General features: G+C 32.8%; 4 protein-coding genes across 4 annotated transcripts; all 4 read left to right on the forward strand.

Moving 5' to 3' along the window:
• Positions 1-1,685: 1,685 nt before the first annotated feature.
• Positions 1,686-11,630, forward strand: LOC139517150 (LDL receptor repeat-containing protein egg-1-like). The gene is made up of 6 exons (XM_071307857.1): positions 1,686-1,755; positions 2,458-2,534; positions 5,336-5,458; positions 6,393-6,515; positions 7,843-7,980; positions 11,385-11,630. Exons 1-6 carry the CDS (start codon positions 1,736-1,738, stop codon positions 11,555-11,557), a joined length of 654 nt encoding a protein of 217 aa, XP_071163958.1. The 5' UTR covers positions 1,686-1,735; the 3' UTR covers positions 11,558-11,630.
• An 826-nt stretch (positions 11,631-12,456) lies between these two features.
• LOC139515381 (uncharacterized) lies at positions 12,457-13,611 on the forward strand. The gene has a single exon (XM_071304950.1). It carries the CDS (start codon positions 12,457-12,459, stop codon positions 13,609-13,611), a length of 1,155 nt encoding a protein of 384 aa, XP_071161051.1.
• Positions 13,612-14,495: 884 nt separating this feature from the next.
• On the forward strand, positions 14,496-15,818 carry LOC139515382 (uncharacterized protein F54H12.2-like). Its single transcript, XM_071304951.1, has one exon. It carries the CDS (start codon positions 14,496-14,498, stop codon positions 15,816-15,818), a length of 1,323 nt encoding a protein of 440 aa, XP_071161052.1.
• Positions 15,819-17,919: 2,101 nt separating this feature from the next.
• Positions 17,920-21,723, forward strand: LOC139515383 (uncharacterized). The gene has a single exon (XM_071304952.1). It carries the CDS (start codon positions 17,920-17,922, stop codon positions 21,721-21,723), a length of 3,804 nt encoding a protein of 1,267 aa, XP_071161053.1.
• The last annotated feature ends 2,090 nt before the right edge of the window (positions 21,724-23,813 follow it).

Raw genomic sequence — 23,813 nt, forward strand, 5'->3', positions numbered from 1 at the left:
ATTTTTTGTTTTAAATGCTTGTACTTGCATGACTTATTCTGATCCACTTTTGTTTTCGAGTCGGCCTATGATGATTTAATGCTAATGGATCAACTATTTTATTAATATCCCAACGACTAGATGCATTATATAAGTCCGTCTGTCCGTTTTGCATAAAGTTTATGAAAATATAAGATTGTCTCATCTGATTTCCATTAATAATTATGCACAACCATGTCTATAAAAGGAAAATCCTTGTGGAAAAACGTATGAAAAAGAACTGTCATATTCCTGATTTGGCACAGGCATTTAACTAAGAAAAAAACTTCGTTGTTTTCTAGCTAGACAAAAAGTCAACTTATATAACAGTTGTTTAATGTTCAGTGATATTACCAAATTGGGTGAACAATATAATAGGTTGACTTGGCCCAGTTGTGACCAGGCAGCCACAACTATATAAACATTCCTGGCAGACAACAACACAACTGAATTAAACATTCAAACACACTAACAATTTTATCAACAAAGAAACTAATGAAAAAAGACTTTAAGTTGATAATAGTCAGTAAAGGGACCCATTACCAGAAAGAACGCCAAAAAGACTAAAAGACTGAAAGCTGGAGTCATATGTGGCGAATTACGTGAAGAGTAATTACGACTATTTAAAACAGCACAAATAAAAGTAAAGGTAAAACTGCAAAGAAGATAAAATTCTATTCGCAGTCAGGACCTAGAATCAATTACTCAAGACCTTCCTGTATCATTTGCGAAGTAGACCCTGATTATTCATCTATTAGATCTTGGTATTTTATTTTAGGAAAAGGACTAAACGATCTTTCACAAAAGCCGGGCTTTTCGTCAAACACAGTTGACGATTTACATATTATGAGTAATGGATGTAAACGCCCTACAATCGTTTGAGTTGATAAATTTATATTCCATACGCTGATGATTTTGCTGCTAAGGTTTGGACAATTAATAATTTGAAAATTGAAATCATCTCGTTTGCCATGGACACGGGTATTGATATTACCACTGTAGTCAAAGTTACATTTAGAATGAAATTCAAAACAGCGTGGCTGTGGCCATTGATTGACACATTAAATTCATCCATTGACTGGGACAACGCAAGACTTCCTATTAAGCAAGTGCTAATATTTTGTATAACAATTGTGTTTCTTGGGAAGCACCCATAAGAGCTTCATAAAATTAAGTATCAGTCTTTATGTGAACATATTTTACAGTGTCTTCAATTTTAATATTCATTTCTCTTCACCTTCCTGTTTATTGAATACTCTTAGCAGAGGTATCATCATTAAGCAGACGGGGATAGTTTTATTGGTTAGGTCTGAAGAAGCAATATAGATGTTCTTGTGTTCGCTTATAAAAATAAACCCCTGTACGTCTTACTTATTGAATACCAAATTTAGCAAAGATCGTCAACTATGGATAGTTTAATTATTTGACAAATTTGTAGAGTGTTGAAATGTTTTTTATTGCTAAGATGTAGTGTGAAGACATTTATGTGACAACGAATTCAGCTTAAAGTGCTATGTTCTAGTACCTGCACTTGAAGTGAGTGTTGTGAGGTGATACAAACAATATAAAATATAAGAAATTATATGAAAAATGATGTTTTAACCGTCGCTGGTATGTGATGTATTTGTACATTTACTTTGTTTTCCTGACCTTTATATTATTTTCCCTTGCAGCAAGAGACATCAAACTGATTGCACGATACGATAGTTACGTTTTTATGAACAAGCTTTCAAACAGGTCATAATTTTGTTTCTTGCTTGACTGCCGAAAATTGTTATTTGCAAACTGAATCTTTACGGTAATTTATAATAAAATTATGCTTGGTAATATAGTCTAATGGAGCGGGTTAAACTGACGAATTGCGCATGGCAGACGCAACCGTTAAATATAAATTCTTTTAACTTCTGTTGTCAACTAAACTGTCTTTTTGGTAAATCTTGAAAACGGACTGACTAAAGAAACCTCCAGGTACTGCATTATTTTTTAAATTCACTTCTTTAATGAGCGATATTGTTACTTTAATTGCATAAATCAATTAGTGTTTAATTTTTTTTATATATGATATGTTAACGTATGTTCTAATATGTTGAAGATTACAAGAATGCACGTCACATGCTAGGTCAAATAAGAAATCTGAATATATTTACAACAGTTTTTAAAATTTTGTACTGTCGTTCAATAGTAATAACACGTTATATTTAAATGCGTCCAAAACTATTTTCTGAATTTATCTCCATTAAAAACTCCCAAAGCTGAATGTTTGAAAGCTGAGCAAGTATAAGAACAAAACAGTTAAAAGGCTTTATGATAAAAAAGAATCTGGTTTATAATTATTTTGATGCTTATCTCTTTATGTTATGAATATTTTATTGCAGTATCATTATGCAATCAAAAACTAGAAAAATAGAATGAGTAAACACTTTATAATTGTTTGTTTAGGATGTTGAGGAACTTCATATACGTTTGGCTAGTCTATGTTGTCGCAGTGGTACACTCGGGAACTCAAAATGATCAAGGTAATATTATTATACTCTTAAGAACCCGAAGTCTCAAATTATGTGCATTAATGCATTACATGATGATGTTACTGAATTAACAGTATGTGCATGAAAGGACTACATACTAAAAAGATTGTGATGTTATTTAGTGTTTTATTGCAGATGTCATTCCAGATTCTTCGGGTTAAAATTTGTTTAAGAACTCATCGGGAATAATATGGAAAATAACTTGTAGTAATACATCTTTACCAGAGTTTTGATTTTAAACATTCAATTTTGTACAGTAATACTGGTGGCTAATAAGGCGTTCGTTTAGCTTTGTCGGATGTATATATACGCTGCAACGTCCAGTTGGAATTCGGGAAGTCGAGACCTATCCGATATCGTATGCATGGAATCGAGTATTTCGCTCTCTGCGCATGTAAGGTCCTATTCATAACTCTACAAATGACCTAAAGTTGGTCTAGATTTGTTGCAAGGAAAAGGTTTGGCATTTAACAAAATCCTTCATTTTCCATTGGCTGTCGACAAACTCTACAGGGCCTGGCAATTGGATTAGTTGTTACGTTTTTCCCGACACGAATATGCAATGTGAAAATTTTTCTTTACATGCAGTGATGCATTAACATTATTTATTACCCGCAAACAAATATCAAAAAATGAAATTTAAAAACCTTGACTTCCATCTAGTATTTATAAACAAACCTATGAAAATTTTACACTGTTACCACCCACATACAATATTATAGGTCGTCTTAATTTTAGACGTATGTATCGATATTCATTATATTTATCCAAACATATGAGATAAAAACCTATATAATTATTAAACGTTTAATAAACAGTTCATTTGCAGTAAAAATGATACTTTATGTCAAAAGTACAATCAGGCATCGAAAACTTCGGATACGAAACGTTCACCAACACTGGCATCAACTGAGTGGCTGTAAACACTCATTAAATATAACTGGTTTAACATTTGCCCAGCAAGACGCGCGTTTAGTTTACATAAGGCTCACCAATGGCACTAAACCTATACCAACAGTTGGTAGGCCAAATCTTTTACGAAGTTGAGCACAAAATAGAAAAGTCCTAAATAAATTGTGCCAAATATGGCTTAGGCATTCTATGTTGTGTCATATGTACTATTGTTTGTCTGTTTGTCCTTTTCAGTTTTAGCCATGGCGTTGTCAGTTTATTTTCGATTTATGAGTTTGACTGTCCCTCTGGTATCTTTCATCCCTTTTCTATAACTGGGGAAGAAACCTTAGTGCTAATTCAACATCTTATAATCTATATATTAATAGAAATTGAAATAATAATGATACCCATCAAAGATAATAGGTTAGAATTTGGCCAACAAAACCCGCGTTTTATTTACATAAGGCTCATCAATGGCACTCAAATAACAACAGTTGGAAGACCAAATCATAAGTTTAGCATTCGAAATTGAAAATATTTAGAAAGGTGTGCCAAGTAAGTCTTGGGCAATCTATTATACCTTCGTGCTATTTCAACATTTATAAACTTTCAGAAATTCTAAATAACAAATGATATTTCATGTCAACATAAAAGTACTTACTACTGGGTTGGTTATAATCTCCAGCAGTTTGTACGCACATTGAACGACAAATTTATGTGACGTATAAAATTTTCTGACGTCAGACACTCAATAAATGTGTTCATTCGTTTTTGATGCGTTTTGTTATTTGATTTTGCCATGTGATTATGGACTTTCCCAATTGATCTTCCTCTAAGTTCAGTTTTTTTGTTATTTTACTTTTTCGTAGATAGTAGATGTTTTTGTGTTCTGTTAAATTGTTCCTTTTAAAATTGTTAAACGAAGATGACTGATGTACCCATATTTTGACTATTATATTTATTGTGTCTGTTTATTTAACGCATCAATGTAAAAATATCGGAAATTGATGAGACTGTCATTAAAGTGAGAGGGTTAGCGCTATAGAACCAGGTTTAATCCACCATTTTCTACATTTGAAAATGCCTGTACCAAGTCAGGAATATGACAGTTTTTGTCCATTCGTTTTTGATGCGTTTTGTTATTTGATTTTGCCATGTGATTATGGACTTTCCCAATTGATCTTCCTCTAAGTTCAGTATTTTTGTGATTTTACTTTTTACATCGTACTAGTGGTTTTTAACAGTCATTAACGACAGCAGGCTTAAAATTATTAACGCCAGACGCGCGTTTCGTCTTTCAGTGGCATTCGAATTTAAACTGTTAGAAGGCCAAATCAAATATGTAGAAAAGTATCTAAAACTGAAAATTCGAAAGTTCTGCCAAATCATCTAGGGCAATATATGCCAGAAGAAGAAATCTTTAGTGTTTCGAATTCAAGTTTTACAAACATCCAATTTACACAACATGAACATATCAATGAGAATTCATGTCAAATCACAAGACAATTTTGCTGGGACAAAAAAATCTATCAGTAGCGCTATGGACCTATACAAACACGTTGTACCCGCCGCCTGCTGATGAAGCTTGCCAATTTTATCTCGTATGATTGTAACATAAAATAGTGAAAGAGAGATAAGTCTATTGAGGAACATTTTCAAACTTCAAAATAACAATAGATGTTTTATCCATATTCTTCGCTTATTTAAATTTTCGTTTTTTTTTCAATAAGTTTTGCTGATATAGGTTACTGCAGAACTGTTGAATGCAATTTATTTTAGAATTACATTTATTGTAATCATAAGATGGTTTGAGAAAATAATGATGTAAACTAAATGAAACATTCAATTCAAATTAAACACAGCCATCTTTGTATCATACTATTCCCATCAAATTACAGACACACCCTGTCCTAACGGTGAAGTGAAGTGTGCGGATGGGTTACAATGCATTCATATGACTTACGAATGTGATGGATTTGATGACTGTAGATACGGATCTGACGAAGGAGAGGCATGTATAGGTAGTTACAAATAACTTGCAATGGTGATTATGATGTTCAAATCTGTTTTTGAATATATAAATGCAGCAGTAGTATACCGCTGTTCAAAATTCATTAATCGATACAGAAAAAAACCCGAATATATACCATATGCAAACAATTTAAGGAATCTCATGCACTGCAATCGTCGTCAGGGCTTACACGAAATTAAAACTTGCCTTATAGGTTTTCTTTTAAAATTGGTTTGCAGTTTGTAAATAATTTCCTCTTTACCAAGTAAACTGTACCGCTACTGGTGAAGATAATGTATAAGATAGATACGAGTAATCGATATGAAAGTTGCATCTTCTATACATACAAATAATAAATAGTTTTAGTGTGCGAACTCTTTGTATACAAGTATTGTCGCCTTTCTCTATTTTGATCAAAATATCCTATTACAATGTTCTGATTACGTCACTGATCATTATGAGGCGTTAAAAATCAAAGACAACGAAAGGGGATACGATCTACGTATAAACTTGCTTTCTGTGGATTCTTATTTTCGTGAATTTCAATTTTCGTGGATTATGGAAAAATGTATATCCATGGAAATAATATTTCATGTTTCAGGTCTGCTTGCAAGGATATAGGAAATTACACTTCATTTTATCATTTAAATTCGTTGTTTACCAATATTTATGAAATCAATAAAGTTTCAGATCTAACAAATAATTATGAATCATGAGTATTTGTTTTGTGAATATGTATTTCGTGCATGCATTCAGTTTTTTTGCTATTTTACATTTTTTGCATATAAATTTGTGTGTGACAGGTTTGTTTGTTTCAAAGAAAACTTTGTTAGCAAGCGTGCGCTAGAGAGAGAAAGATTTGTCAGAGAGAAGATGATTCTACATGTATATTGATAGATTACACTACATCATGTTATTAGCCACTTTAACTTGTTATTATACAGAATTTGAATGCGTAGAGGGTTACACAAAATGTAAGGATAAGAAGCAATGTATTAAAGAAACATATTGGTGTGATGCATTCAAGGACTGCAAAGACAAATCAGACGAAGGAGATCATTGCGCAGGTATGTTGAAAGATATCAAATCCTAGATATATGATTGTGGTTTTTGCAAAATAAGTATTTATTTATTTCTGATTTTTTGCGGACTATTTATTTCTAAAAGAAATGTTGCATTAGAAACAAATGGATGCAAAAGACACCAACAAGTTGATAAGTTTAAAAAAACAATATACTAAAACAATTTATTAGAATGTTGGAAAGATTCTTGAAGTCGACCATACTTGTTTGTATAAAGTAAAATCACAAAAATACTGAACTCCGAGGAAAATTCAAAACGGAAAGTTCCTAATCAAATGGTAAAGTCAAACAAATGGATAACAACTGTCATATTCCTGACTTGGTACAGACATTTTCTTAAGTAGAAAATGGTGGATTAAACCTGGTTTTATAAATAGCTAAACCTCTGAAAGTTATGAAAACTTATATCACACAGATTTCACTGAGTACGATATCTGTTTCATTACAAACTTATTGGGTAAGTAAAATACCAAGAGTTTGGGAAGCAAAGGCATAATGATGAATTAGAGTCTTACAAAAAAAACAGAAATTAATATTCAGTCAAATGCATCATTTCAGTCAGGTCAATTCCTAAAAGGTTGGAAAAAATGTTCCACCATTTGTTAAGCATTACTATTTTCGTTAGTATATGATTCAGTGTCAAAATGTTTTAATTGCATGTCAATTTTTTTCTGGGACTGATATTCTTAACCTTCACCTTTTAATTCGAAGTCTCATTTGAGAGCATTTTTTCTGAAACGTTTTAAATCCTAAGAAAATAAACGTGTGTTTTAAAATCAACAGTATATGTTCTGACAATGCATGCAAGTTGGTAAATATTATCTTAGATAAATGTACGTAAGTCTGGACTAAATTGGTTTAACACCTTTCTCTAAAACACTAGCTATCTTGCAGGGTTTTTATCTTAGATCCTCAAATGCTATGAATGTAAAATTAGAAAAAAATCAATTCCGTTATCACATGCATCCGAGTTAAAAATACACATTTACTGAGATTCCAAGCTCGATTTATTGATGGAATTTCACCAGAAACGTATAGAGAAATGATATGGTAGCCGATAATGTAACCATGCATCCAACATAAAAAAGATAAATGAATGGAAACCAAACATTTATTCATTGGTAATTTTCAAACTTACTATAGATAGTATATGATGCCAATGTATACATAGTAAATAGTATCCCATTTGGCGATATGCATGTTGGAAACGAGTAGAATTTAAGACTTTTTAAAAGTATTTTTGAAATAAAAGATCTCTTGGTTATATAATGACTAAAAGATAATAATTGATTTTATTTTCTTTATCCAATAGACTATACCTGCTTACAGAATTTTACAAAGTGTGATGATGAAAAGTTTTGTTACGAAAATAAATTAAAATGTGACGGACGAGAAGCTTGCGATGACGGATCAGATGAGAAGGAATGCCCGACTTCCCCGCCACCACCAGGTAACTATATTTGAATATTAACTCATCATAAATACCAGGATTGTAATTTTGAATTTGCACCAGACTCGAGCTTCGTCTACAAAAGACTCATTAGTGACGTTCGAATCAAAACAGGTTAAAAGGGCCAAATAAATTACAAGGTTGAGGAGCGTTGACGACCAAAAAGTTTAATAAAGTTAATTTATAATTATGACCATGAAATATATTTACATAATATTTTGGATTTGTTTTGGTTGCAGACGTTGGAAAGTTGTTGTTTTTTTGTTATATCATTAAAATTGACACTCCTTGGGACAAAAAATGTAATAATAGCAATGTAGTAAATATGGGAAACTGTTACTTGTGTTTTGTACGAAAAGAGATAACATTTTATGAAATGGAAACAACCAAAAATAATTCTTATATGATTTGCATATCTATAAATACTTGAATTGGATTGGTCAATTAGAATTTTTCTCTAAGTTTACACTTCGATAAACCATGTTTCCGAAACTACTTTTGTAATCTATTCATGCGCGATACACAATCTTGCAGTGATCCCGGGATTTTCAGCAAATTGAGATTAAAAAACAATTGCATAACAGTTGTGACTATTCTAGTGCATATGTAACCAAAAAAATAAATAAATTTATTGCACTAAAGCTTCGAAAATGTACAAAAATTAAATTTAATAAAATTACGCGAAATTTCATGAAGGATTTGGCGAATTTACGTCATGGCAAAACACGACGTCATACGAATGGAAATTTTCAAGGGAAAGATTATTTCGTTACGTGTACGCTTCAAATTCGGATACAATTTAATTAAAATGAAGTTTTTGAGGTAGGTGCTATTTCATTTAAGATTCCGTTGTATTTATCGGACATTTATGGTTTTTAGAAAGTCAAGATGGCGGCGTACTCCTTAGTTACGACTTGCCATTGTGCTTTTGATTGGTAAATATATATAGTAGCCATCAACAAAAAAATGTTTGGCTGAAGAATTATAAGGATTAAACACATTTTTTCTAGAGGTTATTGATGTGTAAACCGGGTCTCTTACTCACAAACTCAACATAAAAGTCCTTCGGACTTTTATTCAGTTTGTGAGTTAATCGCCCCGGTTTACACATCAATAACCTCTAGAAAAAATGTGTTTAATCCTATAATATTTTTTAGCTTCTTAATTTTGTAAATTATCAACCGACCACGTGCACTCAATTAGTCCTGTACTGAAAAGGTTGTAATGTGAGCCTTGGTATTTCTTTTCTGTTGCTATTTGATAAAGATTGCTTAGTGCAATCAAAACCTTCTGTCACTGGCTTGGTGGCTATATCAACCAAGCATCATCTCTACCATTAAGAGTTTAAACAAGTGAAGTGAATGGAACATTCTTAAGATCATATCCATGCCCATTACAAGCAATCCATTATTATATATACTCAGATATTAACGTAAAAAATGACGTGTTTTGTATTTAAGAAATAATTGATGCAAGCTATACTTTATTGTAGTTTTAACATGGTTAGGCATTATATTCGTGATTGTTTTTGCCCGAGCGATAGTGAGGGCCAAAATAACACGAATATATTGCCTACCCATGTTAAAACTAAAATAAAGTATAGTTTGCATCAATTATTTCGATTCTGATTTCTATGTCCGAAGTACATAAGAGAAGAGCGCTTGTATAGGCTCTTCTATGAACCTCACTTTTATGTCTGTAAACAAGCAAACGACTGGCATGTGATTTTTCAAAGGGAGGAGTTTTGAACAGCCAGCATGAACGGTTGTCGTATCTGGGTCAAATATGTCAATTCGAAGTGCAACACATGACAGCCATAATTAATAGAAATGTTAGAAACAATATGTGCATCATTTAAAAGTTTGGAAGTGTTTTAAAAGTTAATGAAGTATATTAAATGCATGCCAATGTGATAAAATACATTATCATATACTTAGACTAAATAACATATGATTTTTACTGTATGATAATGGCATAAAATTAACGTAAATTTCATATTTTTCGAATTGGTGCTTAGCGGCCTGATATGAAAAGTTTATCACATGCTTCGAACGTTATCACATGCCTTTCCGTAACGTTATCGCATGGCATTCCGGTGATACTCGGCAAATTCCGGAAAATACACCTCAATGCTACGTTTTCAGTGAAAAACATCACAAAGTAGTGTACAAAACAATTATTTGGATAGTGGAAAGTATATTGTGTAAAAAAACCAAAATAAATGCATTTTTAAAAGTTTAAAACATAATTTAGAAAGCAACTTTTATAAAATTTGACTTTTCCAAACAGTGTTCATTATGTAGATTGTTAAATTAATTTTTTTTGTCGATTCGTCCATATTAAAATGTTTTTCTTCTCTTTTGATGCATATGATAGAAAGATTTCATATCGAATGTACTAAATTTGGGGTCCGACGTTCGTGAACGTTCACTCTTTGAACTTCTATTTGGGGACCACATGCAAGGATATGTATTCAATATATGAATCTGTTATTTTTCTCTATTGTTGAAGCATATGATAAAAAGATCATAACATGTCATTTTTCGTATCGCATGTATTATCAGCCCTCGGTCAATATCAGCCCTCGAGCCATTCGGCTCTTGGTCTGATATTGAACCTAGGGCTGATAATACATGCGATATGAAAAATGCCATGTAATAATTTGATATTATTCTGCAGTAGTAAATATACGCATGTGCAAACAATTTTTATTGGATTTAGAGAATGGGTTTGTTCACAAAGCGAAAGAAGCACGTCATATTAGAATTGTCAAGTAAACTAAATTATTTTAATAAAAATTGCATAAAGTGTGCATTGAGTACTAGTATCATATCTATCTGTTTAAGTTAAACAATAGTTATAAACAAATAAAAACAACGAATCTTTTAAATGACATTGCACAAATTTGTTCCATCTAGCATAATACAAATCTGTGTTAAATCTTAAGATCACCATGTTTCTGTCGATTATAGAAAGAAAGAATAAACACGCAATTTCGTTAGATAAATGTGTGATAAATGTGTGAGTTTAATTCAACATTTTTAATTCTTTTCTTAGTTTGGTTCATATTCGGTTTCATCATTTATTTTATTGTATCTGCTAAATAAATGATACAATTTCTGTTTATGAAAATAAATTTGCTATACAAATCAGTTTATATGGTATTTTGTTTTAAAAGCAAGCAAATTGAAAAAGCACCGAGATAACTAAACTCCACTTCTCTGGACTATAAAACTATTAAGAAATTATACACAGTTAGAATAAAGGTTAAGTATTAATTAACTTAGTTTTACTTATATGAATAAAAATGTCAATATGAAAATGTTAAGAGTCCTTTTTTTTTGCTAAATTATAATACAAATTCGTCTTTATAATTAGTATTAATGTTCTCGTCTATCTTTCAGAGAGAAGACTCAGAAGACCATACTACAGGCGAGAACATAAATTGTTTTCAAAACACAATCCATTGCCAATCACCAAAACCAAACCTGTCTTTAGAAAATCCGCCAAGAGTGAGAAGTTTTCAAACAACGATTTACTTGACAAGTTAGCAGAACTTATTGCTAGGAAGAATTAAAAAAGAAAGATTTTATTTCCTGCATTTCTAACCTTATGAAATTCATCAACATTTTCTCTGCTTTAAATTTACAGTAGTATATATTGTGTGGCAGCAGCAAATATTTTTGCCACGTTGACAAAAATTTTGCCCCCGTCAGCAAAAATTGCATAATATATTTGTTGGATAATATCAAAATATTGATTTTTAATTTGTAAAATATAAAAGAATGTTTTTATTTTTTTTTTCACTGCATTAAACAATTTTAATGCATTACCAATCAATTTAACATTGTTGATATGCTGGATATGGAAGTAGTAAAAGTAAATTGAACATTTAAAAAAAATTTTCATTTCATTAAACAATTTAACGCATTACCAATCATTTAAATTGTTGATATGCTGGATATGGAAGTAGTAAAAGGAACATTTAAAACAATTTGAGAGCTTTAATTTGATAAAAGTTTAATTGGTAAATATAATAATTAACCCTAACCCTAACCCTAACCCTAACCCTAACCCTAACCCAAACAAAAATATCATACATTATAAATTATTATTATTATTAATAAAACATGGATGAGATAGAATCATGTGAAAATATAGCCAGACTTGATAACATATTCGATATAATATATGCAAAGTCAGTTTTTGACATTCTGAAGAAGGAAAATCAAGTGGAACACATAAGTGGAGGAAATGCATGGGATTTTTTTTATCAAGTAGAAACAGATAAAGTGTACACCGATTTTGTTAATTTAGTCAGACAATCAAATATTCCAGATAATGTGAGAGTCTACTATCAACTTACATTTTTACAATCAACAGATTGGAAAAATACTATATTGAAAACACCGCACAGAGCATCTCGCATAATAGATAAAGTTGAAAAAATGATAGATTTGGAACCTATTTTTAACAATGGAAAATGATGATTTAGATGAAAAACTTAGGAATGTATATTACAATACAGCAAATGGGGGAGCATACCTAAGTGCTGAAAAAATTTATCAAACGTTGAAGACATCAAGAGATGGAAATGTACCAAGCGTATACAAGATCAGGAAATGGATGGAAAAAATAGACGACTACAATTTACAAAAACCTGTAAAACGTAGAATTAAAAGAGTGAAAATAATTGTATCGGAACCGTATGAGCAATACGATGCTGACCTTATGGATGTATCCAACATACAGAAATATAACAATAAGACACGTTTCCTGTTGGTTGTTATCGATATTTTCACACGGTTTTTATGGATTTATCCATTAAAAAACAAGTTTGGGAAGACAGTAGCTGATGCATTTGAAAAAATCTTCAAACATGGTAAAATCCCTTTGAAGGTTTCCACAGATGCGGGAACTGAATTCAAAAACAAAGATTTGAAACGTGTGTTTAAAAAATATGACATTTACCATCATGTCTATTTAAATTCCGACAGTAGTAAAGCGTCAATAGCAGAGAGGGTCAATTTGACATTTCGGAGGATGATGTTCCGATATTTTACAAAGCATAGAACTTATAGCTATCTCAATGTTCTACAAAATTTGGTAGCAAGTTATAATGCAACGCCACATAGAAGTTTAAATAATACAGCTCCAAAAGATGTGAATGAGAAAAACAAATATGATTTGTGGGCATATATGTATATTAAAACTCCACCCAAAGAAAAACGAATCAGAGAAAAGAAAGAAACATTAAAAGTACAACGTAAAAGAGGGAAACAGTTTCATTTTAAAATCAATGACATGGTAAGACTGAGCCATTTGAAGAAACCGTTTCAAAGAGCTTATCAGCAACAGTGGACCTCCGAAATATTTAAAATATATAGACGATTTCTAATACATGGGAAAATCTTTTATAAAGTACAAGATTTTTTGGACAAGGAAGTTGTAGGCAATTTCAATTATACAGAGTTGCAGCGTGTGAAAAAGGAGGCTGACGCATTGTGGTTTGTTGAGAAAGTGCTTAAATGGCGAAGGCGGAATGGTCAACGTGAGGGTTATGTAAAATTCCAGGATTGGGATAAACGTTTTTGTCAGTGGATTCCTGAGAGAGATATTGTTGACTTTTAAAATGAGCTTTTACATGGTCATTAACAGTAACAAAAATTTAGACATTTACCCACATAACAGACCACACAAATTCCGTACATATCTTCAGACGCCAATAGTGATGAAATCAAAATGGAAAGTCGCATTAGTTGATATTAAATTATCATCAAATAATGATCTATATATATATGCAAACATATGCGGTGATGTAATAGTCGATGGTAACAAACAACCCTTATTGAAGCGAATATGTTGCTGCTCTCAAACTGAATACTACCACTTTGATCAACTTGCATACATTCCAGTGGTGAAAAGTGAAATAAGAGACATTGAATTCTTTATTACTGACATGCAAGGGAGTCATGCATCATTTTTAAAAAATCCAGTGTCGATTACACTGCACTTCAGGTCGTATCCATACTTTGCATGATAATCATGGAATTGAACAATTCTCAATATGTGCTAGACCCTAGGACATGGATAATGTACTATGAAAATCTAGCGAATGACAAACATCACAATTCATATCTTAATAATTCATACAGAAGAACTATCCAGAGTGGTGGTTCCCTCACTAATTCAGCAGCTAGCTTCATGGAACCAATCACATTACCACAAAGTAAACCACATGCGCAATCACCCATTAAACTTGTAACACATGCACAGCAGCAGGTGGAAAATGCTAAGTCGGAAATTAGTCGAGCTGTGAAAAAGATAAAACGCAAACGTGGGAAGTTACAAAACAGTAATAGAAAAAGCCATAGAGGGGAGCAGAAGAAAACGAAAAAGACAAAGAAAGGAGGAAGGAAAAATAAAACAAACAGTAAGAAAGGAAGTGTACAGAGTGTGAAAAAAAGATTAAAGAATCAGCTAATTGAAAAGGATATTTTCCAGTAAAATTCAAAATGGCTAAAATAAATCCTGAAACATTTCATGAGCTGCAACCAAGTCAGTTGTCTTTATTCAATCTACCAGGTCATCAAACTGCAGTCACAAGAATCACATATGAACATATTCGACCAGCTGCAACTTTTACAAAGACATCGCCAATAGAGTTTCACATATCTGGTGGAACAGAGTATCTAGACTTAAGTAAATCAACAATGCATGTACGTCTAAGACTTAAAAGAGGAGATGGAACCATAGCAGATAGCAGTGACGTTAATTGCGGGCCTGTGAACTATGTTTTGCATGCATTATTTAATCAAATAGATGTTTTAATTCAAAATAAAATTGTCACATCTTCAACAGGATTTTACCCTTACAAAGCTTATATGCAAACTTTATTGAAATATGGGAAAGAAGCTAAAGAATCGCAGCTCTCAAGTCAATTATGGATAGACGATCATCAAGGAACATTGGATGATGCAGATTGTAACACAGGATCAAATCTTGGGCTCTACAGAAGAACAGCATACATAAAAAATGGTAAAACTGTTGATCTTGAAGGAAACATTTTCCATCCCCTGTTTTCAATGAATCGTTACATATTAAATCAAGTAGGAGTTACTGTGAAATTCTACAGATCGAGACCAGAATTTTATCTAATGTCGGTTGATGAAGATGCTGATTATTACCTTGAGATTGAAGATATGTATCTATCAATAGCAAAGATCCACGTTCACCCCGGCATTGTATATGGCCACGATTCTATACTCAGGACAGTAAACGCTAAATATCCCATTGTGCAAAATGATGTTCGCACAATTTCACTTCCAGCTGGTCAAATAAGTTTTAACTTCAACAACATATTCCAGAATAATAGACCCAATAAGGTATTGATAGCCTTTACGGGGAGTCAAAACATAGCAGGTGACTACTCACTATGTCCGTGGACATTCAAACATTGCCACCTAAGTGAAATAAATCTTAAAGTTGAGGGAGTGCCAGTTTCCGGGAATCCTGTCAGAGTAAAATTTGACTCGTCAAGTGGAGAATCATCCATTGTTGCATTTCGCAATCTATTTGAGGTTGCTGGGAAAACTCTGCAAGACTGTGGTAATGGATTAAACAGAGACAGTTTTTCTGAAGGATATGCCTTGTATGCCTTTCAACTGGAACCAATTTTTGAAGGTTTAGATTATTTAACATTGAAAAGGAATGAACGTGTCAATTTGGAATGCACATTTGATTCTCCCCTCACTGAACCAACAACTATAATCATTTATAGTGAATTTAGTGGATATTTTGAAATAACTCAAACTCGAGACATCATAATTCAAGAATGAACACTATGCAATTGGAGTGTATGATTAATTGTGATGAACTAATGAAGGATAAAATTGTTGGTATATTTGCAGCAGATCAGATACCTAAGATAGTGAGAAATCGACCCATGGGATTTATTTGTAACACTGAAAATCATTTTGAGAATGGTGCACACTGGATCGCCTTTTTCATAAATGAGGAACGAAGAGGGATATTTTTCGACAGCTTCGCACACTCTCCCGATTATTATTCACGTCACTTCTTAAAATTCTTTGAACACAATGCGATATCTCTGGAAATAAATCAAAAACGATTACAGAGTGAGAATTCATCAGTATGCGGTCAATATTGCATTTTCATCTTATCACTCTTATGTAGAGAGTATGATCTAACTAACATTCACGATTTTTTCAGTGATAATCATCAAGCAAACGACATCTTTGTTTTCAATGTGATTGGTAAAACCTATTCACACTGCATATGAAAAAGTGTTTAAAATGATGAGACACATGGTAACAATCATCATTCGAGCAAGAGGTGATCATCATGAGTTTGGTGAAATTTCAAACACCCATGACTTCAATATGTGTCGGTCCAACGGGTTCAGGAAAAACTACATACATTAAAAGATTATTAGAGAACGCTCAGGAAATGTTTACAATACCACCTCAGAAGATATACTACTGTTACAGCATATGGCAAGATGTCTTCGATGAATTGAAAAAAACTGTCTCCAACATTTCATTTCAACTGGAACTGCCTGATGAAAGTGATTTTCTTGTTGATAAGGATATACACACATTATGGATCATTGATGATAAAATGGATGAAGTAGTGGACTGTAAACTGATGCAGAAGATTTATTGCGTTTTAAGTCATCACACCTTAACATCAATTATTTTTATACTACAAAATTTATATCAGAAGGGGAAGGTTATGCGATCAATCAGTTTGAATTCTCACGTCTTTTTTCTTTTCAAAAATGGTAGAGATTCACTGCAAATACAATCTTTAGCTCGACAAATGTTTCCAGGTCAAGTTCGCTTTTTCATGGACGTTTACCAACGTGCAATTAGCAGACCATACAATTGCTTGATAGTGGATATAGCACCAGGTTCAAACCCTGAATATCAGTTGCGCGCAAATCCTTTTCCGGGGGAGGACACGATTGTTTATCAACCAAAATGATTTTAAAAGAATCAAGTAGAAGCTTCCTTAAATTATTGGCGAACACTACACCTGAACAATCTGCTCAAATCATAAAAAGCACGGACCACAGACAATTACAACTATTAGTAGAAATAGTATTCAACTGTCTAAAAAGCGTCATACCATTGTCTGAGAGGGTTAAAAGGAATCTTTCAACTTTTGCAAAGTTCATTCGTGCTGTGGTAGTTAATAATATAACACCTCAGTTGAGGAGAAAACGTTTACTGAAGATAATTGTTATTATTCCAACATTGATATCATCTTTTTTCAAATACTATGACTCGGGAGTTAATACTATTACCCAAGGAGAAATATGAAAGATTGATGAATATGTCCAACCAATGTGAAATTGTTAATGTGAAAGAAAAAGAAAAGGAATATGATGGTAAAGATAGTGACAGTATAAAAACAGAAATAAACCTAGAAGAAGATGTAACCAAACAACATGGTAGTGGTCAGGTTTTGCAAAAAACAGAATTGAAAAATTTAAAAGAAACTGTAGATCGATCAAAATCAGACAATCAAGAGGAAAATAGGATGGATGTTGATGAATATGATGGTGCAGCAGAGGGTAAAGCTATCAAGATGTCTCCTGAAAAATTCTTAAGAAATGTGGAAAAATCGCAAAATCGCAAAAGATTAAAGAGTAAATGGTTATCATTTCATTTGTAATGAAGAAGTGGATTATTTAAAACTATTGGAGACTTCAATCAATCACTTGTATTTTTCTTTAAATTTGTCTATATTTATATATGTATATAATATATTGTCTATTTGTATATTTACACTGTGTACCTTTAAATTTAATTAATAAAATAAATATTTAGATAACATATGTTCGCCTATTAGTTCTAGTCCACGATCGCGTAGTATATATAAAACGTTGAAAGTGCTATTGATATCACAATTGTCATGGCTGATGATCATTTCTGCGAGGATTTATTGCGTCTTTATCCTGACAGTAACCCTCAATATCAACAGCAGTTGCGAGAGTTAAATGATCGATTGAGTGTTGATAATGACAACAGATCAAATCTTACGGTTAAGGTCTATTCATGTTATTATTGTAAACTTCTGTTTGATCACCCTTCCAAACTGAAGAGACACCAGAGAAACAGTTGTACATTTCCATGTCGACAATGTGATAGACATTTTGATTCAGCGGAAAATTTGTTTAAACATAGCAACATCGATCATACAACTTATCAGACTGGTTCAGGAAACACTGATTCAAATTCACATACTACAATCAAACATAAAAGTGTGGATAAGTCTGCTCTCTTGGGAATAGCACGAGCTCGTTTCATTTATCCGAATGAGGATAATGGGGAAAAGTATGATCTTCTAGCATTTTTATCTGGAATTAAGCATGAGGTAAAAACTCATTTACAAGAGATGTGTGATGAACTCGGTCATATTAAGTGGTATATGAATTGTCTTGTGCAAATGATCAAGCCGAATGGAGGTGAAGGTGGTAATGATTTAAAGAATAATGCACATTTTATCTCGAAGACATCGAATCTAGTTGATAGAGCAAATATAGATGATGAACATGATATTAATGTGACATATCAAAAAATATTCAAAAGTTTTGATGAGTATATACGAAATGGGAGCGGTTGGTCATTAGATCATATTAAACACATTGAGATTAATACAGCTAAATATAAACCTTTAGGCGGTGGATCGTATATACCCCTACCAAGAACTCTTGCTGCAACCAGAGCGTTACTCAACATAAGAAACTTAGATGAAAAATGTTTTGTATATGCTATTATAGCATCCATACATCCTACGTGTTCAGGTGACCCTTCTAAAGTGCATCACTACATCCCATATGAACATGAATTGAACATGGAAGGTATACAATTGCCCGTTGCACCATCATTTGTGAGTAAATTTGAAAGGCAGAATAACATTTCAGTAATGGTGTTAGGATTTGAAGAGGGTGAATTTTTCCCCCTCCATGTAACAGGTCTAAGAGAAGCTCATCATGAAGTTGACTTATTGTATTTGAAAAGTGGGAATAAAAGTCACTGGTGTTTGATTACAGATCTCAATAGACTTTTATATCGAACAAAATGCTTGGGACGCAGTCATAAGTATTGCAGATTCTGTTTATCAGGTTTCACCAGTGAACATACTTTAGAGAAACATATAAAATACTGCTCAAAATTTGAAGCTCAACATGTGACATATCCCACCAAGGGGGTAGACGATATACTAACATTTCAAGATCACGCCAAACAGTTACAAACATCATTTGTTATTTATGCTGACATGGAAACATTTTGCGAACCTATGGTTACTGAAGAGCCAGAAGATAATCGAACCAGCACAACGAAATTAACAAAGTTGATACCATGCGGGTACGGTTATCAAGTTGTTTGCATCGATGACAGATACACTCAACCACCTAAAATATATAGAGGTGAAAATGTTAGTGAACACTTCCTTCATAGTCTTCTTGACGAAAATAAACGTATAAAGGCTATTTTGAACAATCCTGAACCCTTGTGCATGACTGTTGAAGATGAGGAAGATTTTCAATCAAGTACACATTGCCACATTTGCATGGAAGAATTTACAGATTCCACTATCCGCGTTCGAGACCATGCACATGTTTCAGGTAAATTTCGTGGCGCTTCATGCAGAGATTGCAATCTTAATTTTAAAGAACACACATTCGTGCCAGTTATATTTCATAACCTGAAACAGTTTGATGCACATTTAATCTGTTCCTCGATAGGTATTTTCAAGAGTGAAGAAATTGGCTGCATAGCCACGAATGCAGAAAAGTACATCAGTTTCAACCTATCCAATCTGCGCTTTATCGATTCATACCAGTTTTTGAATTGTTCACTAGAGGAATTGGTATCGTCAATGTCTAAGGAGAATCCGAAAGAAACATTTAAACATTTTACAAAAGAATTTGATGATGATAAGCGGATTGCTCTTTTGTTGAAAAAAGGAACATATCCTTACGAATACATTGACAATGCAGCAAGGTTCAATGAAACTGAATTACCCTCTATAGACAAATTCTACAGCAATTTATCAGAGAAAACAATTAGTCAAACCGAGTATGAACATGCGCAACGGGTATGGAATCAAATGAATATTAAGAATATAGGCGAATATCACGATCTTTATCTAAAAACTGACGTTCTATTATTAGCTGATGTATTTGAAACTTTCAGGAAGAAGTGGATAACGAACTATTCCCTCGACCCTGCAAATTATTACACTCTTCCAGGGCTTTCCTGGCAATCTGCATTGAAAATGACTGGTGTGAGACTTGAGCTATTGACAGATCCTACAATGTGGCTCTTCTTTGAGCAGAGTATACGAGGAGGTTTAACAATGGTGAGCTGCAGACATGCAAAAGCAAACAATCCCTACTTGAGCAATTATGATCCAGCTTTACCAACTTCATACTTGATGTATGTAGATGCGAACAATTTATACGGTTTAAGCATGAGCATGCCATTAGCTGTGGGGAAATTCCAGTGGTTGTCAGAAGAGGAAATAAACGATTTCAATGTCTTAAATGTATCCAATAACGCTGACATCGGATATGTCATTGAATGCGATTTGGATTACCCAGATAACTTACACGATCTTCACAATGATTTTCCTCTTGCAGTTGAAAAAGGAGTGATAACAAATGAAATGCTTTCACCTCATTCACGTCATCTGTATGAGCAAGCAAATGATGATGGGAAAGAATACCAACCGAGCACCAAATTGCTAGCTACTTTGAAAGATAAAAAGCATTACATCTTGCACTATGTGAATCTAAAGTTATACCTCAAACTAGGTTTGGTTTTGAAGAAGATTCACAATATAGTTTCATTTGAACAGCGTCCATGGTTGAAACAGTATATTGACTTCAATACCGAAATGAGGAAAAAGGCTACTAGCAATTTCGAGCAAAAACTTTTTAAAAATGGCAACAATGCTATTTTCGGTAAATCAATGGAATCGTTGCGGAAACATATCAACTTCTCTCTCTGTCATAGGTGGGATAAGTTTCAAAAACTTACTGCAAAATCATCATTTAAAAGCTTTAAGATATTCAACGACCACTTGTGCGGCGTGCTACAAACCAAAACAAAAATTTTCTTCAACAAACCAATTTACCTAGGACAAATGATTCTCGATCTGTCAAAGGCGCACATGGTTGATTACTACTACAACCACATGAAAAAACTATACAAGGAGAATGTAACATTATGTTACACAGATACTGACAGTTTCATTATGCATGTGAGAACTGATGACATATATAGAGACATGTCGTTAAACAGTGAGCTATATGACTTTTCAAATTATCCAGCTGATCACCCTCTTTACACCAAAGACAGGAAATCGATTATTGGTTTATTCAAAGATGAATGCAAGTCCATTCAAATGGTGGAATATATCGGACTAAGAGCAAAAATGTATAGTTTTATCACCGCAGACGACAAGGAAACTGTAGTAGCAAAGGGTATTAAAACCCGAAATGTTAGATTCGAACAATATAAAAACACCTTGTTCAATTGTTCTCCACTACTCTCGCATATGTACACTTTGAGAAGTTTCAACCATCAGATTCACATGGTGAAGGTTGTGAAAAGTGGACTATCACCATATGATGACAAGAGACACTTGCTGGATGATAATGTGCATTCGCTAGCATATTTTCATAGAAAATTAAAAGAAAAACATTAATACAATTGTAAATTGAAAAAAAAATCCATATCCGTAATAAATTCAAGAAAAAGAAAACACACTGTACAATAATTATATAATATTTTATTTCATGTAAATAAATATATGATTTTATAATAAAATATATCAACATATTTAAGTTTTATCCGTTTGCTATCAACCTGGGGAAGTGAAATACATAGGGCAATGGGGAGTAGCATGGTAAAATGGCGACTTTAACTTAAAAACCCCAATGAAAATACATAACTTTAAAACCCAAATGGACCTTCAAACAAACTTCAAACATAATGACAATAGGACAATGGGGAATAACACCTTCAAACATTAAGGCAATAGGACAATGGGGAATAACACCTTCAAACATAGGACAATGTGAAATAACACCTTCGAACATTAGAACAATGGGGAATAGCACCTTCAAACATTAGAACAATGGGGAATAACACCTTCAAACATTATGTCAATGGGGAATAACACCTTCAAATGGGGAATAACACCTTCAAACACACCAGTGAAATACATTGGACAATGGGGAATAACACCTTCAAACACGATGAAAATATTACAAATAAATTTTAGATTAAAATATAAGAGACATATTCTTTGGTAAATTAAACACAATTATGAAAATGGGGAATTACACCTTCAAACGCACCAGTGAAATACATTGTGCAATGGGGAAAAAGACCTTCAAACACGATGAAAATATTACAAATAAATTTCTTAAATTTTAGATTAAAATATATGAGACATATTCTTTGGTAAATTAAACACGTGAAAATCGCATGTTTAATATTTTCCTTAAAATATCGGAAAAGTTCTCCCTATTGAACGAAAGTCCGAGTGAATTTAAAACAGACCCTGGGACGTTCTTTAAATGAATGAATATCTCTTCAGATGTGAAATGGCTGCATTCCCTTATCATTTTATTTAATTGATATCTTTGATCAAAAATTTCCTCGGCAGCATTAAACACATCTAATTCGGCAAATCCAGGATTTAAAACAAATTGAAAGTCTGCATAATCCATAAAAATAATTAAAATTGGTGAGGGAATTTTACAAAAAAAATCTCTCATTTGAATATCACATTTTGTTGTTAATTTATTATAAATACATGCAACAGATAAAGTTCTTAATGAAGGTGGAGCTGACCGCTTTCGTTTTTCACTCAGTGTCTTTTTTTCTACTTCTTCTCCCATTGTCCTTTTTCTGTTCTGATTGGCTAAAAGAAATAAATAAGATACATAAACTCTAGTAAAATAGTTTTCACATCATAAATCTACAGATACATGCATGAAAACAAATGAACAAAGTGCGACACCTGTATTAAGAAATTGGATTTCATAATGGAGATTTCTAAAATAAATGAAAAGGATGAATTGAGTAGTGCAAATGTGGAAGAATATTCACTTAAAATGACAGATGAGCATGATTACAATTTTATCAATATGGATACAGCTGAAATCAGTGACCAGTTTCCACAACTGCACTGGCTTGGTGCAAAGATGAAAATTGTCGGATTGTTATTCTGTTCGATAACTCTAGCAGTTATATTAATAAATGGGCCATTAAACAGTGAAAATGATCCTCCATTCATATCTGATGATGTTAAACGAAACAGTAGCGGAAACGATTTATTTTGTAATAAAATGGACACTTTTGCTTTATCTGAAGATATTTTTGTAAATACATGTATATTGAATAGTGAACTGTTTGTATTATTGAGAAATGATCCTCTTAGAAATGAGATCGCTTTAAATCAAAGGCAATGGTTTTATCTTAAAGCGAGTATTTCACATATTGATAAATCAATCTTTGATTGGAAAAATGTTGCTAAGTTATAAATGATTTCTATCCTAACTATTGTATATAAGAACATATTAGAAACAGAATAAAAATTTGATCACTTACTGGTGTTATCTTCACTCGCCATCTTCAACTGCTTCAGAAAGTATGAATCCAGCTCCAGCTGTTTTCTTTTTCTTCTTTAGCCTCTTGAACGGGCCAGATTCTGCTGCAACAATCACCTTTCTGACGTCCGACTCTGACACTCCCGCCTCCTCATCGCTATCGCTGATAGCAATCACC

The sequence above is a fragment of the Mytilus edulis genome, chromosome 3 (genome assembly GCF_963676685.1).
Source record: "Mytilus edulis chromosome 3, xbMytEdul2.2, whole genome shotgun sequence".
Lineage (NCBI taxonomy): Eukaryota > Metazoa > Mollusca > Bivalvia > Mytilida > Mytilidae > Mytilus > Mytilus edulis.